The sequence below is a fragment of the Dermacentor albipictus genome, chromosome 5, assembly GCF_038994185.2.
Source record: "Dermacentor albipictus isolate Rhodes 1998 colony chromosome 5, USDA_Dalb.pri_finalv2, whole genome shotgun sequence".
In the NCBI taxonomy this organism is placed as follows: domain Eukaryota; kingdom Metazoa; phylum Arthropoda; class Arachnida; order Ixodida; family Ixodidae; genus Dermacentor; species Dermacentor albipictus.
The window spans coordinates 21,539,790-21,555,153 of NC_091825.1; the positions used below are offsets into that span (position 1 = coordinate 21,539,790).

Consider the following 15,364-nt stretch of genomic DNA (forward strand, 5'->3'; position numbering starts at 1 on the left):
TTGGCTTTTGAGAGTGCAGTACAGAATTCTCTGTTAAATTTTTGATAGCAAGACCAGTGGTCTATTCTGGCTGTGAATTTTGCGCGTTGAAATATCCGCTTCTTTTTGTTGCGCATGCGCTTTAACATGTTATTGAACCATGGTGAGCGAGTACATGATGAAACTTTCCTTTTAGGTACAAAACGATCAATAAGAGACAAGAGTTTGTTTTTATAAAGCAACCAGTTGTCCTCAACCGACCGCTGCTCAAAACCGGCGAAAAACCGATCAGCAAAGACCTGAAATTCCCCATTCATTCCAGTTACGTCTGCTTTGCCGTAGCCTTGGATGACCCTAGTTTTTTTCTTCTTAGAAATCTTTGCCCGTAGAGTGAAGTGAGTTATCGAGTGATCGCTAATTCCCGGTGAATGAGTTAAGCCGGTGGCTAGGTCGGGTGTAGTGGTAAGTATTAAGTCTAGAATATTAGCGGAAGTGGAAGTTATGCGAGTGGGAAAGTGAACGAGCTGAGTTAAGTTGAAGTCGTGACAAAAAGTTAAAAATTCTTTGCTTTCAGCTGAGTTGTGTTTTAAGGAAACCAAGTCTCGTTCCCATCTGATGTCAGGAAAATTGAAGTCGCCAAGTAAGAAGAGGGGCGATTTTGGGTATCTGACGAACAGCTGATTGACAACATCGTGCAGTTCATTACAGAACGATAATGATGCAGTTTGTGGCCGATAACAGACACAAAAAATTATTTAGCGAGAATCAATGAGCACGCGCGCACACACAAGCTCAAGCGAGGATACAATTGGAATAACATGGGAAGCAAGACTATCGGTAACCGCCAGCAGAACACCACCACCAGACCGGTAATCACGATCACATCGGTAAAATTTGTAGCACTTTTCACAGTCCAAAATTTCTTCATCTTTAACTTTTGCAGAAAGCCAAGTCTCCGTTGGACCAACAATATCAGCAGAGCAGGAATCAATAGCGGAAGACAATTCCACGCGTTTATTCAGAATACTCTGTATTTTGGAAAGAAAAATAGAGGCGTCTTTTGCGCAGGATCTGGGCGGGCATAGCTATGATGCACTGGAAGTGCCAGCACGTGCAGTTACAGTACCAGCGCTATCTTGCGTATCCACTGATCGTGCTGAAGCAATTTCGCGTACGCTGTCACTTACTGAGCAGTACACGTACGTTTTTTTGTCCATGATCAGTTCATTCATGCGAAGAGAGTACGTCTTCCCGGCTACCTTTGCAAATTCTGTTAGCTTCCTCCTTGAGTTTCGCGTAGCTCTGCAATAATCTTCGCTAGCTGATACACCAGTCCCCTTGAGCTTATATTTCTGCGCCCAGACTGCATCCCTGACTTTAGACGACGAAAACTTGATGATAATTGGCCGAGTCTTTTTATCTGTGTAGGATCCTAATCTGTGTGCTCGGGAAACTTCCGAGTCAGAAATTTCCCGAGCACACAGATTAGGAGCACACAGATTATTTTAAGGTGACGAGACAAAACGTCTTGAACAAGGCCTTCTGACTGAGCCGATGTCTCAGTTGGGCAGTCCGGTATTCCAAAGAACAATAGGTTATCTCGTCTCGACCTGTCTTCAAGATCGTCCAGTCGAGAATTGAGTGCCTGGCCTTCCGTTCTGACAGCTTCGGTGATTAGACATGGTGCGTCATTAAGAGCTGCAGAACCGTCGAATGATTCGACAAAGGATTCAACCGCGCATAATCTTACTGATAGGTTAGCGACGGTCTGTACTAAGACCTCCTGCTTTGTCTTTAAGTCGTCGAGAGCTGCCTTGAGCTCAACGTGACGGTGGTCAACGTTTTCAGAAAGTTTAGTGATAGCATCAAGTATTTCTTTGTTAGTAGGACCAGGGTTGAGTTCAACGTCACCGCAACACATTAAGAGCTTCGTAACAAATACGCATTCGCACAAGCACTGAAAGAGCACACTTGGGCACGGTAGGAGCAGCAGGCAGACGTTGCTAGTCCGCTTACAATAGGGAGAGGGGGGTTTACTAACCTGCACAAAAAGCAAGATCGGGATTTTGAGCGACTGCATGGCTGCTGCTCCACCGTGCCCACTGAAGGGGCGTAGGATTTCCAGTGCTCTTATATCCTCCTGCGTCGCTGCAGTCGCCAGCAGTGTTGTCCACCCGCTGACCATGGAAGGGATGTGCCCGGTAAAGTAGAACTGATGACATGAGGACGCATTATTGAAGATCGGGACCGTCAGCAACGCTGGTGATGGACAGCCGGTGATCGCTGGACCCGAAGGTTGTAGCCACGTGCCAGACCGAGCGATAAACTGCACAAAAAGCAAGATCGGGATTTTGAGCGACTGCGTGGCTGCCGCTCCACCATGCCCACTAGCCGCGAGAATTTTTTGAAACGGTGCCGTGAAAACGGAGTTACATGCGTTTTATGATTGAAATGCGGCCTTCACTTGCTTCGCTCTTTCCTTTGCTACGCTCCTTTCGTCGACTGGACTCTCCTCTCCGAATGTTCCTCCAAATGTCACAATCCATACGTCACCGCCAACGTGCTTGTCAAAATACTGCCCACTTATGGTTACCGCGACTCCGCGCTTCTCGGCTACCTGCAGCTGCTGCCGGGATGGCCCATGCTCTTGTGAAGTGTGCCGCTGTGGACCCTGTGTCGCGTGCATGTCTCGAAGGGCTTGCCAACATAATGGATCCGTACGGTGACATGCCTTGCTAAAGTACCTCCGCTGGAGATGAACAGACACTGTCGCCACCTTCCCCAGATCATGGTGATGATACGGTTTGGTAGGTTCTGCTGTTTTCGCCCACTGGCCCGTTCCGCGCTAATAGCATCATCACTGCGGGTGCGTGTGCAGTCTATGCGGGGCGAGTACAAATGCCGAGTAGAATGTTTGTTGCAGGGAGGTGACAGAAGTCTTCGCTAAAGGAAGCAATGACTGCAGGCAGCCGGTGTCACATCATTTAGTTTTTCCAATTGCTGCTTTTAGCACCGCACGCCTTCTAGCCATCACAAAACGCTGTCGGACTCTATTTGTTCACACGGCTAATCAGACCGGCAAGCACATCTGTGTTGGAATGCAAGCGATTTGGCACAACTTCGTGTGCCACAGTTACCGATATGAAAGTGCGCACAATCGAGCAACACGAGAAAAAACAGGAAGCACGCATACCTGCTAGCACACTAATCGGAAATCGTCGTTTTTTGTTAGACCAATTGACAGCGTCTGCTCCTGGTGACTTCACCAGACGAATCCTGGTGACGTCACAACGAGTGCTGGGGACACTGGGAAGGCCTGGAGAGGAGCACAGGATTGTTATTTTTATTTTATGCCACGCCCGCGACGTGTAACGCTACTGCATTTGGCATCATTGATTGTGAGGGCAATCTGAACTGGACGCCCGTGTTTACTCGAAATGTTTGAAAAATATCGCAGGTGGTTTGGGGGCCCTCTAAAGCATGTTACCAACTCGTCAGCTGCTTAGCTGCATGACATTACGGCTAAAAAGGAGGTCTCGCGTTTTTCCAGTGTACCTACGTGTGCAAATAGGGTTTGTTTCCCCCTCCTTGAATTTGGAAGCCTTGAATTTTGCATCAATCTTTCTGTATGAACCATGGATATATGATATCAAATAAATTAATATTACTGTATATTTATTGTATTACCCACTGTGCCATTCTACTGCAGAGCACAAAGTCATGGGTTTTGTTTGTGGCTGCCAGGGTTACATTCTGGTAATGGCGTAACGCAGGAAGCCTGTGCTGCTAACAAGAGCGAAGCATATGTTTAGGCACATGTTAAAGAACCACTGGTGGTCAAAGTGACATCTATCATAGTTCACAGTGCAGTTCTTGAATGTTGAACCCCTTCAATAACATTGGTCTTCCTACGTTTAAAAAATCCCATGCTGTAAGCAGGCAGCTTTGCAAAAGCTGCATTAATATTTTGATCATGAGATGTTTACATTTTATAAAATGTATGTGAGTAGCATTCTTAGTGGGGAAAAAAAGGAGACGATGGTGTTGCTTGAGAAAGAGCAACGTAAAAAAAAAAATGGCAGTGCAATCCGTCCCTTGAAGATGATTGGTGACATTAATACAATTGGCAATCTATCTTGCAATGAGTGCATGATTAATTTGTGGTGATATATTTTATATGCTACGATGATTATCATCAAGAGCAGCACATGCCCAGTGGCACCCAAGTCGGCATGAAAGGAAAACGGTTAGGTCCAGACATTGATACGGGAAGGTGCGTGAAGTATCCTAAGAATGCTCACCGTATAAATAGAAAAGTGGGCAGGGATAAATGTGGAGTGTTGTTTCGTGATGTTTTGACATTGGGTTAATATGTGCATTGTTACACATGTACCTGCGTGCTTTTAAGCACACTAATTTTCCTAAATGAAAGAAGAAAATGAGCACCTAGAAGTTGAGTCACTTGGTGCGTGCATCTTGCATCCTTGTGTGCCATTTTGTTGTGTGCCTGTGTGCAGCGGACAAGTACGTGGAGGCCAGCAAAAAGGCAGAGCAGGATACGGGCGCCCCCAAGATGGTGCACGCAAACCCGCTGGACGACCTGGACTGTGAGTGTGGACAACGCTTATCATTTGGGGCATTCCCCTGTGCCAGCTATGCTGCTCTGTGCACAGCTAGTGCAAAAGGCAGGACCCGCAGTGCTAGCCACACTCAGTCTTCATGTAATGCAGGTACCGCAAGCTCTGTAAACAAGGGGTCAGCTCACCATTCGTTGCGCGTGGTCAAGCAGTGAGCTTGTTTGCACAGCAGGGGAAGGTAACCCAAGCATTTTGCAGCAAGAGGGGCTCACGAGAGACTGTGTCCCCCACGAAACCTGGCTCTCTGGTGCATTCACTCAGTGAGAAGGGCCATGCTTCGCACACAGAAATAGTGTCCCCTAGTTTGGCAGTCCTCGTAATCTCAAGTTTCTGAGACGTGGTGTGAAACATTCGCTTGCATTGTGGCACCAAGCTCGTGGTTGTCAAGTGAGGTCTGCTCATGTTTTCCTGAGGGCATGTGGTCCCGATAAAACTACACACCTTACTTTGTGTAGTTGTCTCCATGCTATCTCAGGCTTTCGGGTGAAACTGACTTCTTTTTCATGGGGACCTCAATTTATACCTTTTCAAACCTTTGTTTTTAATTTGTGGGCACCATCTGATGGTGGCTGCTGGCACTAAGCACGATCAACCATGGGTTCAAGACTCACGGTGCTGCACAATGCAACACACTTGATTCTCAGACGCCTTAAGTCACATCAGTGGTTGCCCTCGGCGCGATCTGCACCGAGGGCAACGCTGCAACGCTGGCGCTCATAACTGTGCTATTATGGCCTGACCTTCTTACGATTCATTTAAAAGTGCTTTATGATAAACACTAGCCATCAGGAATGCTTTGAGAACTTGTGAAGTTGTCTTTACTGCTGAAAATAAACCTCAGGTTAACTAAATTTGCGATTTAACAAAGCTTTTCGCTGCAAATACAACTTTGTTACATTGACCACAGTTGACTTTTGCTATGCAGTTAAACCTCAATATAACGAAATTGGTAAAATCAACAATTTGCTTTGTTATATCGCAATTCTTTTCTATTGAAATTCTACCTTTTATGCAAATTAGTACAGGCACCAATCGATTTTTCTTGCACGCTAAGAGGCCGCACAATTCTAATTATCAGGCAATTGAAAGACGCAAATTTGAATGAGCGAACAATTAATTTTGATAAATTTAGGAGTCGGCGACGAATGATACGGTTCCACGTCACATGCCTCGGCGATATATTCTCGGTGGTACGAATTAAGCAAAGCCAGCCACACTTTCGGGCGCACTTCGCGCCCGCGGCTGACAGCCTCGCTCGCATTGGGATGACGCTATCATGAAAAGTGCAGGCAGCGGAGTCTGCCTCTCGCTCCAATGGGTCGCCGAAACTCGAGATTACGCAACCGCCAATACTTAACGTGCAATAAGACAGCCTACATGGTGCCACGTCGTCTGGGCATGCCCACTCTTTGCTCAGGCGCAGATAACCTCTAGAGCATGGTGCGCAACTGTGTATGTGCTGAGACGGGCTTACAGCCATGCGCAGCCACAGCCGAGACACCTGCCAATTACGCCCCACTCCGCCCCCTCGCATGCACTTGATCTCATTACCGTGAGCTTGTTCCTCTGCCCCCCTCTTTCCCTTTGCTCATGCGGGAAGGCGGCACTCGTGAAACCACCATCTTCCTTCCCTCACCCTCACACACATTAACTCGCACCTAAAGCACACAGTGCGTGGGGCAGGATAGGATCTTATCGCACTTGGACTTTATACGGAACATGACGTGGCTCCACTTTGGGGGTCGCTCTTGTTGGGCGTCTGCATCCGCAGAAGTTTCCATTTATTGTCTTCGCATTCCGTTGTGGTGGCAGTGAAATATTATTATATTGAAATGGCATACAAACTCACTTCTTTAAATTGAGGTTGTAATGCATGGTGTTCTATGGACAAGAGGTTATGAAAAGTTAAATACTTCGTTGCATCGAGAATTTCATTATATTGAAAATCGTTATATCAAGGTTGTGGGGATGCGCGACTCTCACGCATCCCCTGATATGTTGTTTTCCCGCACAGCTCGCGTGGCCTGGCGCCCGCGGCGGATGGAGTGGTACAAGCACGGTGCGAGAGATGGCGCGAGTGTCGCGCCGCTGCGGGGTTACTTGGGTGTGGGTAAGACAAGGCGCTCTCTCTTGGATTCGAGACGGCAAGCGGTACGGACGTGCCGTGCCGCGCGTGTGCCAACCCATGCTTCTGCGAGACCGTCTCGTGTGGCCGCCTTGGAATGTGCCACTGTTCGCGTGACAATACGCGTGAACAACCAGGCATTGGGTTCCAGCATGGGGCGAGCATATTTGCTCGCTATCCCGTCGCAATGAGTCGGACTTCTAGATTTGTCGCGCGCCCATTGGCATGTTTTGTGGATAGCAACTCGGCTAGCAGGCATTGATCTATGAAAGGTGCAATAAATGCCCTTGCGATTGTTTGCACTACTGTGTTGTCGTTCCTTTGTCCCAAGAGCACGGAGAACCCCCACAAGGTTTAACTGGATTTACAGAATCCGTAGGCTGGATCGACTTATTCAGAGGGCCAAATAGAAAGAAGAGATGAAAAATGCCCAGAGACACTGCTGGGGGTTTATTTGGCAGTGTTTACTCAGTCCTAATGCAAACCGATTTGCATTTCTTTTTTTTTTCGCAAACAGAGCAGGCAACAGTGCCGAGCGTTAACTGAATGACTCAGAACATAAAATGCAACCTGGTTGCGAAATATAAGCGAGGCCAAGGCAGAGGTTAGTGCAAATTATTTTTAAACACATTTTAAGGGAAAAAATTCACCGACAATTGGGATGCTCCCCAATGCAAAATTTGAGCGAAGCTTTATACGTGTTTCCATTTTTCATGCCAATGTTTTGTATTATGATTATATAGGTTTATATTAGGAAGACAGTGCTGTGACTAGTGCACTTTGTTTTCATACAGATGAGGCGCGGTTCTCTGGCGCCTTATCGTAGCCATCGTAGCCGCACAGCCCATCTTGCGCAGCACTACACTTTTCCACCAACGACGTGAGCCACCCTGTGTCGCGCAGAAATAGTGCCACCAGTGTCAGCATCAACAACACCAAAGGAAGCATCACATCAAGCCTCATTCGTTGCAGCTTGCCATCGCCCCTTGCAGGAGCAGTGATACACGTCGCACACGCTGGTATTGTGGACTGACCTCAGCAGCTGACGCCGTGGACAAGCATAGCCCTCCTCACGACACCCTGGTCCCCCCTCGGAAGCGCAGATGAGATCGCCCACGCCGTGGCGGTAGCCATAGCCGCTGGCATATGAGCACGTGCGCAGGCCGTTTCCCCTCCGATCCTCCTCCACTTTCCGCCTCGTGCACTCTTCTTTAATTTCACACTGTGCTCTGTGTTTGCTTTGGTCTTCTGCTGTGCTTGTTTGCTCGGTTACGCTGAGGAAATATGCCAATGATGCATATCGACGCTCAACGCAGGATTCGGTGCTTAAGAGGAAGCTTTAGCTCAGGCAAAACTCCGATGTGGCCTATTCAAATACATGTAAAACACAAAAACACTTTTCTGAGATAACCCCTGGACCAATTTTAATGAAATTTGTTGCATTTGAGGGAGAAAGTTAAATTCTAGTAACTGTTACAAGTGGAATTTCGATCTAGGGCTTGAATTTTGTTCAAAGAATTTTCGAAAATTCTAAAGTTAAAAAAGGAAATAGAAGCACGAATTTTACAAATTAATAGCTCTCCGTCAAGAACACGTGTCACGGATTTGAAATATCCATTACAGTGAAAGCTCGTTAATTCGAACTTCAATAATTCGAATTTATGGATAATTCGAACTGTACGATTTGGTCCGGCCAAGCTCCACAGAAGTCTATGTATAAAAAAGTCCGTTAATTCGAACGCGAGAAGGTTCCCTCACGGATAATTCGAACTACGCTCGCCAGGCACACGGCCAGAGAAACACGCCTACTGCCTACACACAAGGCTGTATTGCCTCCGACACGGAGAGAACGGCGAGAGAAGGCAAAATCAGAAAAAAAATGTAACCTGCGTGGGGTCAGCCAGAAGCCAGCAGCGGCTGCCGCCTCTCCGTTCTACGTAACCTCTGAGACTTCTTGCCCGTTGCGAATCTCGGAGGCTTTACAAATCTTGTACAGCTGCTAATGTTGTGCGGAGATGGCACGGCCAGCGCCAAAACACAGCGAATCAAGTACGTCGCAGCTGCGCTTGCAATCAAGCACCAACGAATCAGGGCCTTCGCCACCTTCACATGTTCAGCGTCTTTGTCTTGGCAGTCTTCATCGGTTGTGCACCTCTGTTTTCAGATTAGGAGGTATCGGCCATCGCGATTCATTGTGATGGTGTTAAGCCTCGGCTAACATTCGTTTCGGTGGACATCGGTGCTGGGGCACAGTCGGACCCAGAGCTTCGATTTGAAGATGGCGTGTGCCCGCAGCAAACGCCATCACTTTCTGACATGCCCTACTGCTTCCAAATCGCAGTGTACTGTTGCTTTCCTTCACTTTCGTTAGTTCGAACTTTCGTTAACTCGAACTCAAGCGGCTTCCCCTTGCGGTTCGAATTACCGAGCTTTTACTGTATATCAATCAAAGCGGACAAATTTGAGACGTCAATTTATATATTACGTGAATTTGATGCGTTGTGTACAAGGGTTCTGCAAAAGCTGTATTTCCATGTTACTAAATTTTTAGATTCATGTGTAACATATCAATTTTGTCCGCTTTAGATGTACTATTAGATGCAATTCACATAATTGTGATATCATGTTTCATTGCTGAGTTATCGTAAACTTGATACTTTCGTTTTCTAAAAATTAACGATTTCTCCCTATTTTATTAAAAAATTGAGGACCTAAACCAAAAATTCGAAACCAACAGTCACTAGATTTTAAGTTTTGTCTTAAATGCAACAAACCTCGTCAAATTTGTTGCAGTAGTTGCCGAGAAAAAAAGCAAATTCTCCTTTTGCATGTATTTAGATAGGAGCACCCAAAGTAAAGCTTTATATGTGCAGATCATTCAATTCTTGTGCCTAACAGGCAGCTTCCAACAGCTGCAAGCTTTGTTTGGAGTCTTGTGTGATATCGTGTGTTTTGCAGTTGACTGCCAAGAGTTCCGACAGGGGGTGCAGGCACTGGCGCAGTACCTTGGGGTCACCCAGCATCCGGATCACCTTGTGACACTGCAGGTAGGCCGCTCCTCAAATAACAGTTCATCCAATGGCAAGCAACGCTGGTCTGGCTGTGTTGGTCCTCTCAGCAAGTCGCAGTGGGAAAGGATGACCTGTTAGCGTTGCAAGTTGCAATTTGAAGGCTAGTTTTTGGACATTCTCGAACAGTGCCATAAGTTGAATACCTGCCAACAGTCCTGATATCATAGTGTTTACAAATCTGGGCTCTTTCAATGATTTTATTAATACTGTGTCAAATTTCACAAAAAGGTAAATTTTGTTTGAGAGAAAGTTTGAGATGTTAAAACAAGGTGCGGTGAAAGGCTGCAAGTACAGCTGAACCTCGAAGTTAGTAAAATAAACACTTCACTTTGTTTTATTGAAAGTTTACTGTATTCCAATTCTATGTTTTATGTAAATGAGTACAGTCACCAATAAAATTTTCTTATGCGGAAGGGGTTGCAAAGTTTTCTTGATTATCGAGCAATAGAAAAGAAACGCAAACAAACTTCAATGAAAAAACTATTTCGTTGAATTTGTGAGTCAGTGAGCAGAGTACAGTTTCATGGCGTGTCGACAATATCTTCATATCGGTGGTTTGAAGCAAAGTCTGCCACGCTTTTGCATCTGCTCCGCCCCACCGCTGATAGCATTGCCCCCAGTGAAATGACGCTATCATAAAACGCACAGGTAGAAACGAGCGAATGCCTCGTCTGTTTCTCACTTCGCCGAAATGCGAAAACGCCCGTGGAGTTACATTTAGTGCACATTAAAGAACCCCTGATGGTCCAAATTATTCCGGAGTCTCTCACAACGTAGTGCCTCATAATCAGATCGTGGTTTTGGCACGTAAAGTCCCATAATAAAATTTTTTTTATTTGCTTCTCACTTCTACGTGCCTCTGAAACTCGAGGTTACACGACCTCTAGTGCTAAACGCATGGGAAGACAGCGCTCGCGAAGCCATGGCCATCTTGGCTCGCACAGCCTTCATGTAGCGGGGATGCAAGTTGACCTGCCTCCCCTCCCTTTCCCCTTTCTCATGCGGGAAGACGGCGTGTGTCAATCCACCATCCTTCTTGACTCACCCTCATACACTTTCCATTGTACCCCATAGCACATGGCGCACAAGGTGTGGTAAGATCTTATTGCACTTGGACTTTGTAGGGGCGAACACGATGGCGAAAGATCTTGGGGCTACCATTTGACCATGTGTGTCTGCGGCAGTTTTCATTGGCAGCAGTGAAATTTCGTTATAGTGAAATCGTGTATAAACAGAGTTCATTATATTGAGATTCAGAATACATGGTGTTGGACAAGAAGTCATAGAAGTGAAATATTCTATTATGTACAGGTTTAACTGTAGATGCATAAAATAACTTGTGATGGTTGCTGTGCCCATAGGTTGGCAAAATAATTGGAACTCACTCAGACTCACTCACAAAATATAATTTTTGCTTAGAGCTCACTCGGACTTAAACTCACCAAAATTTTACTCAGATGGGCTCACTTAGATTAGAACTTGGGGGTCGGTCTGAGAATGAGTGAATTTACCAAACTAGGCCCTTAGCGCCCTCTAGTGGCTGTACTAGAATGCCATATAGCGCAAGCATAGCCTCCTACAGGTATATTATTCACTGCCCGTGCAACCGCCTAGAGCAGCCATCCAACTTCCTTTCCTCTACCACTTTGTAGCAAAAATGTCAGATCTCTGTACCCACAGAATTTAGCAGCAATGAGTGTGGGATAACATGCACAGGCTAGACTGATGGGCTTAGTAGTGGAGTTCAGGACAATGGGCTCGGCACATGTATCTTAGATACTAAATTAAAGTACTCTTTTGGTACCTTATATCAGTATCATGATACATTTGCCAAGACATGTATCGGTATCTGTATTCAGGGTGTCTACCAACCGGGAAAACCGGGAAAACCGGGAATTCTCAGGGAATTTGAACAGTCTGGAAAAACTCAGGGAAAACTCTGGGAATTTGTGCTTCCATCAGGGAAAATTAGCTGTAACTTTATTGAAAGGGAACGAAAGTCGTGTTAATGCTGGCTCCAGTAACAGAGGAATCGCAACGAATCGTCATTGACGCCGTGTCATCGGCACGATGTATTGCCAGAGTAGTTAACGACCGATTTTCTAGACGCCCGATTTTTCGGACCTGCCCGCTAATTTGCACGGTTTTGCGGCACCACCACGTACTCCATATAGTCAATGTATATTGCCCCGACTGCAGGTCTGAAATGGCATTAATCAAAGCCGCCACCGCCGCTATTTTGATTATCTCGCCGCCTCGAACCGGCACTCTCGCAGGCAAATCCGCAAATCCGTAACCACCACCGCGGCAACGTCAGGCCTAGCTGCTTCTATGTTCGCTATTAAGCTTCTTGCCGTGCGGTGCCGTGTTTTTCATTGAAAGAATTCGCCGCTATCACCAATGGCACCGACTCCGCCTTTGTAATCCTAGCGATTGGCTTTGAAGCTCGCAGAGCACTGCGCGTTGCGTAATGCCAGTCTGCGAAAGTTAGCTTCGCCTCGGTACACTAGTGTTAGGCGGTGAAGCATAACAAGCGTGGGAAGGGGGCAATTGTCGCGGGACACGGTATACATTACTTAATTACACATGCGTGCACGTCGTCTTCTGTCACAGTACAAGCCCTGATATGCCTAAAAAGCGTACTGGCAGGCCTTCAGAGCTTTTTGAGACGTGCCTGTGGTAATTTTAGCCCTTAAAAGCAGTTAAAGACATGCATTAATTTTTTTCAGACTGCCCGTTTTTTTCAATTTTTTTTTGCGGCGCCTCGGAAGTCCCAGAAATCAAATGTTGACTGTACAACTGACCAAGAGGATGCTTCAGATGATCCATGTGGTGAAAGCGTGGTAGAAGGAGGATGAGAACAGAAAGGACCGACACACTGAGGAATTAACGGGAAGGGAAGGGTGCCGCCACCTTTTTGAAGGAGCTTGAGCTAAAAAAACTAAGTGATCGCTGATGCTGAGACACAGGTGTCCCTCATCCAAACCAAAATAAATTGTTTACGCAGTGAAACCCAACACTGAGATGTTGTGTACGGGCTGAGAGTACGTCAGGACAGTTGAGGTTGACTTCCCAGCTGCTGAAAGAGAACCTTAGTTGTGACAAAGTTCAGGACCTCATACGGATGAGCTTGCTATCAGTTGATAGGAACAGCTGATATTAAAAAAAATGTTTACTTATGTATGCATCTCCTTTTCATTCGTATTTGAAAATGTTCGACTCAATTTGGAATGGGCTTTACCATTTCTTTCGCTGTGCATTTTACTAACACCTTCCTTCTGTTTTCTTTTTAAATAAAATATATATTACTCCTTACTATTCAAACTGGATTAAGTCATTTTTTTTGTTTCAGCATGCTTACTAGAGAGTGACAGCATCGGGCAACGTGGTGTCAGCCTGTCTTGACATAAAACAAAGATCTGACTCATTCAGGAAATTTCGCAAAGGTGCTCAGGGAAAACCTGGAAAACTCAGGGAATTTGGAAATGTCAACTTTGTAGACACCCTGGTATTTTCAATACTACGTTATAAGAAGTATTGTGTATATTAAGACACAAGATACGTCCATGGCAATATCCATAAAGACAGCCAGAGTCACTGACAGGAGTTAGTCTATTCTGAAAGGACACTTTTATGCCAACTCATTTTTACAACAACCAAGCGTGATTGAGAAAATCTAATGCTATGTAACACTAGTATGAATAATAAATAAAGTTTTACTAATTATGTTTTTAATTATAGCCATTCGTTAGGTTAGATTTGGTTAGGTTAAGGAACGGCAGAGTGGAAGTCTAGCTAGTGCTTACAGCATACCATTTTGCTAGAAACTTTGTGCTTAAAACCAGTTTCAACAAATACAGACTGAACACATGTTGGGAAATGTATTTGCTGTTCTGGCTACAGTATTACATACCATACTTTACGCAATGCAGAAACATATTATCTGGAACATCAGTGCACATTACTGCAGATATGAAGTACTCCAATTGAACTTTCCGAGCACTGATCTAGTCACTGCTAAGCACCCGCACAGATGCTCCGGAAAAGAATTAAAAGCTAGAAAAGGGGGCCCTTAGAAATACCAAGTTTTACCCGAAGACGAAGCATGGAAAGTGATTGCAAGGTTTAGCGTCTCACTGAAGGTGTCTCAGAATGCTGGTGTCACGAGCTTACCAGCAACGTTGCAGGTGTTGCACCTCAATGACGCACAAGACAGGATTAAAGGAAAACCGTTGGGGTCATTCGGCGTCCAAGGAAATGGATTACCTAAACTTGGCTTGACATTCACCATGTTGCACAGCTGCTCACTTAACGTGTGTGGGCACAGCATCCATGCCTGCAGTGGAAGCCTGAACGCTGGCTTGGCTGCGGCAGAACAGACTAAGCACAGCATCGAGGTGCCTACACTGATTTCATCGCTTTTTGAAAAAAAAAAAAAAAAAACTGCACCTCTCTGGTGGCCTTCTAGTTCTCCATGTGCAGGCCGTGCATACATTGTCAATAGCAGGACAGCACGACAATGGTGGCACGAGCGGCAACGACATAAACACATCTCGAGGCTTAGTGTAATCACCATCACAATAACAGAGAGCCTCGTTTTATTGAACTTTTTCTGCTCGCTGCAATCGCTCGGCCGCCACTATCACATGTCTCCCTCTGCGTTGGCCTGCTGTTTGAAGTCGCGTTGCCTGAAAGACACAAGTTTGCAGTAATACTTTCGAGCTCCTGTGCTAAAGTAGCTAATAGTTCACCATTAGAAATCACCTGCTTAACGTGAGTCAGAACACTTGGCCAGCTGTCAGAATTAGCGAGCACCATGAGAAGGTGTATGAGGGAACGCAAAGCCTGTTGTCGCTCTGCTGTCATTCTCCTAACATTAACTCATGGGGATACGCGACTCTCGCGCGTCCCCTGATGTTTTTCCCGCATAGCGCGTCTCCTGTAATCCGGCTTCGCCGCGTGGCCTGCGTGATGCCCGCGGCGGTCGATGTGGTTGAAGCGCAGTGCGGGAGAGGGCGCAAGTGTTGCGCTGCTAACGCCGCCGACAGGCGGGGTTTGGGCGCCAGGAGACAAGGCGCTTCCTCTTTCCCGGCAGATCGGCTAACAGCGAGGACGTTCCGCGCGCGCGCGCCGACCCATGCTTCTGCGAGGCTGTCTCGCGTGGCCGCCTTCGAACGTGCCACCGTTGGCGTGACTGTACACGCGAACGACCAGACATTGGGATCCAGCATGGGGCGAACATATTCGCTCGCTATCCGGTCACGGTGAGTCGGACTTCTAGATTTGTCGCGAGCCCATCGGCATGTTTTGTGGATAGCAACTTGGCCAGCTGGCATTGATCTATGAAAGGTGCAATAAATGCCCTTGTGATTGTTTGCTGTACTGTGTCGTCGTTCCTTTGTCCCAAGAGCACGGAGGAGAACCCCACAAACTCCAGCCATTTTTTACTATTTGCCACCTCACGTTCATTTTGATTTCTTCCATTCAATCTTTAAATAGACACTAAAGAGGAAAACATTAACTCCAGCCATTTTTTACTATTTTCCACCTCA

At 46.3% G+C, this 15,364-nt stretch overlaps 1 protein-coding gene across 1 annotated transcript in view; it reads left to right on the forward strand.

Annotated features, from left to right (window-relative positions):
• Positions 1-15,364, forward strand: part of LOC135898313 (RNA transcription, translation and transport factor protein) — a 74,591-nt gene that overhangs the window by 24,805 nt on the left and 34,422 nt on the right. The window contains exons 4-5 of the mRNA XM_065427196.1: positions 4,497-4,586; positions 9,700-9,788. Coding sequence (XP_065283268.1) covers positions 4,497-4,586; positions 9,700-9,788 — 179 coding nt within the window. The remainder of the gene's footprint in view (positions 1-4,496; positions 4,587-9,699; positions 9,789-15,364) is intronic.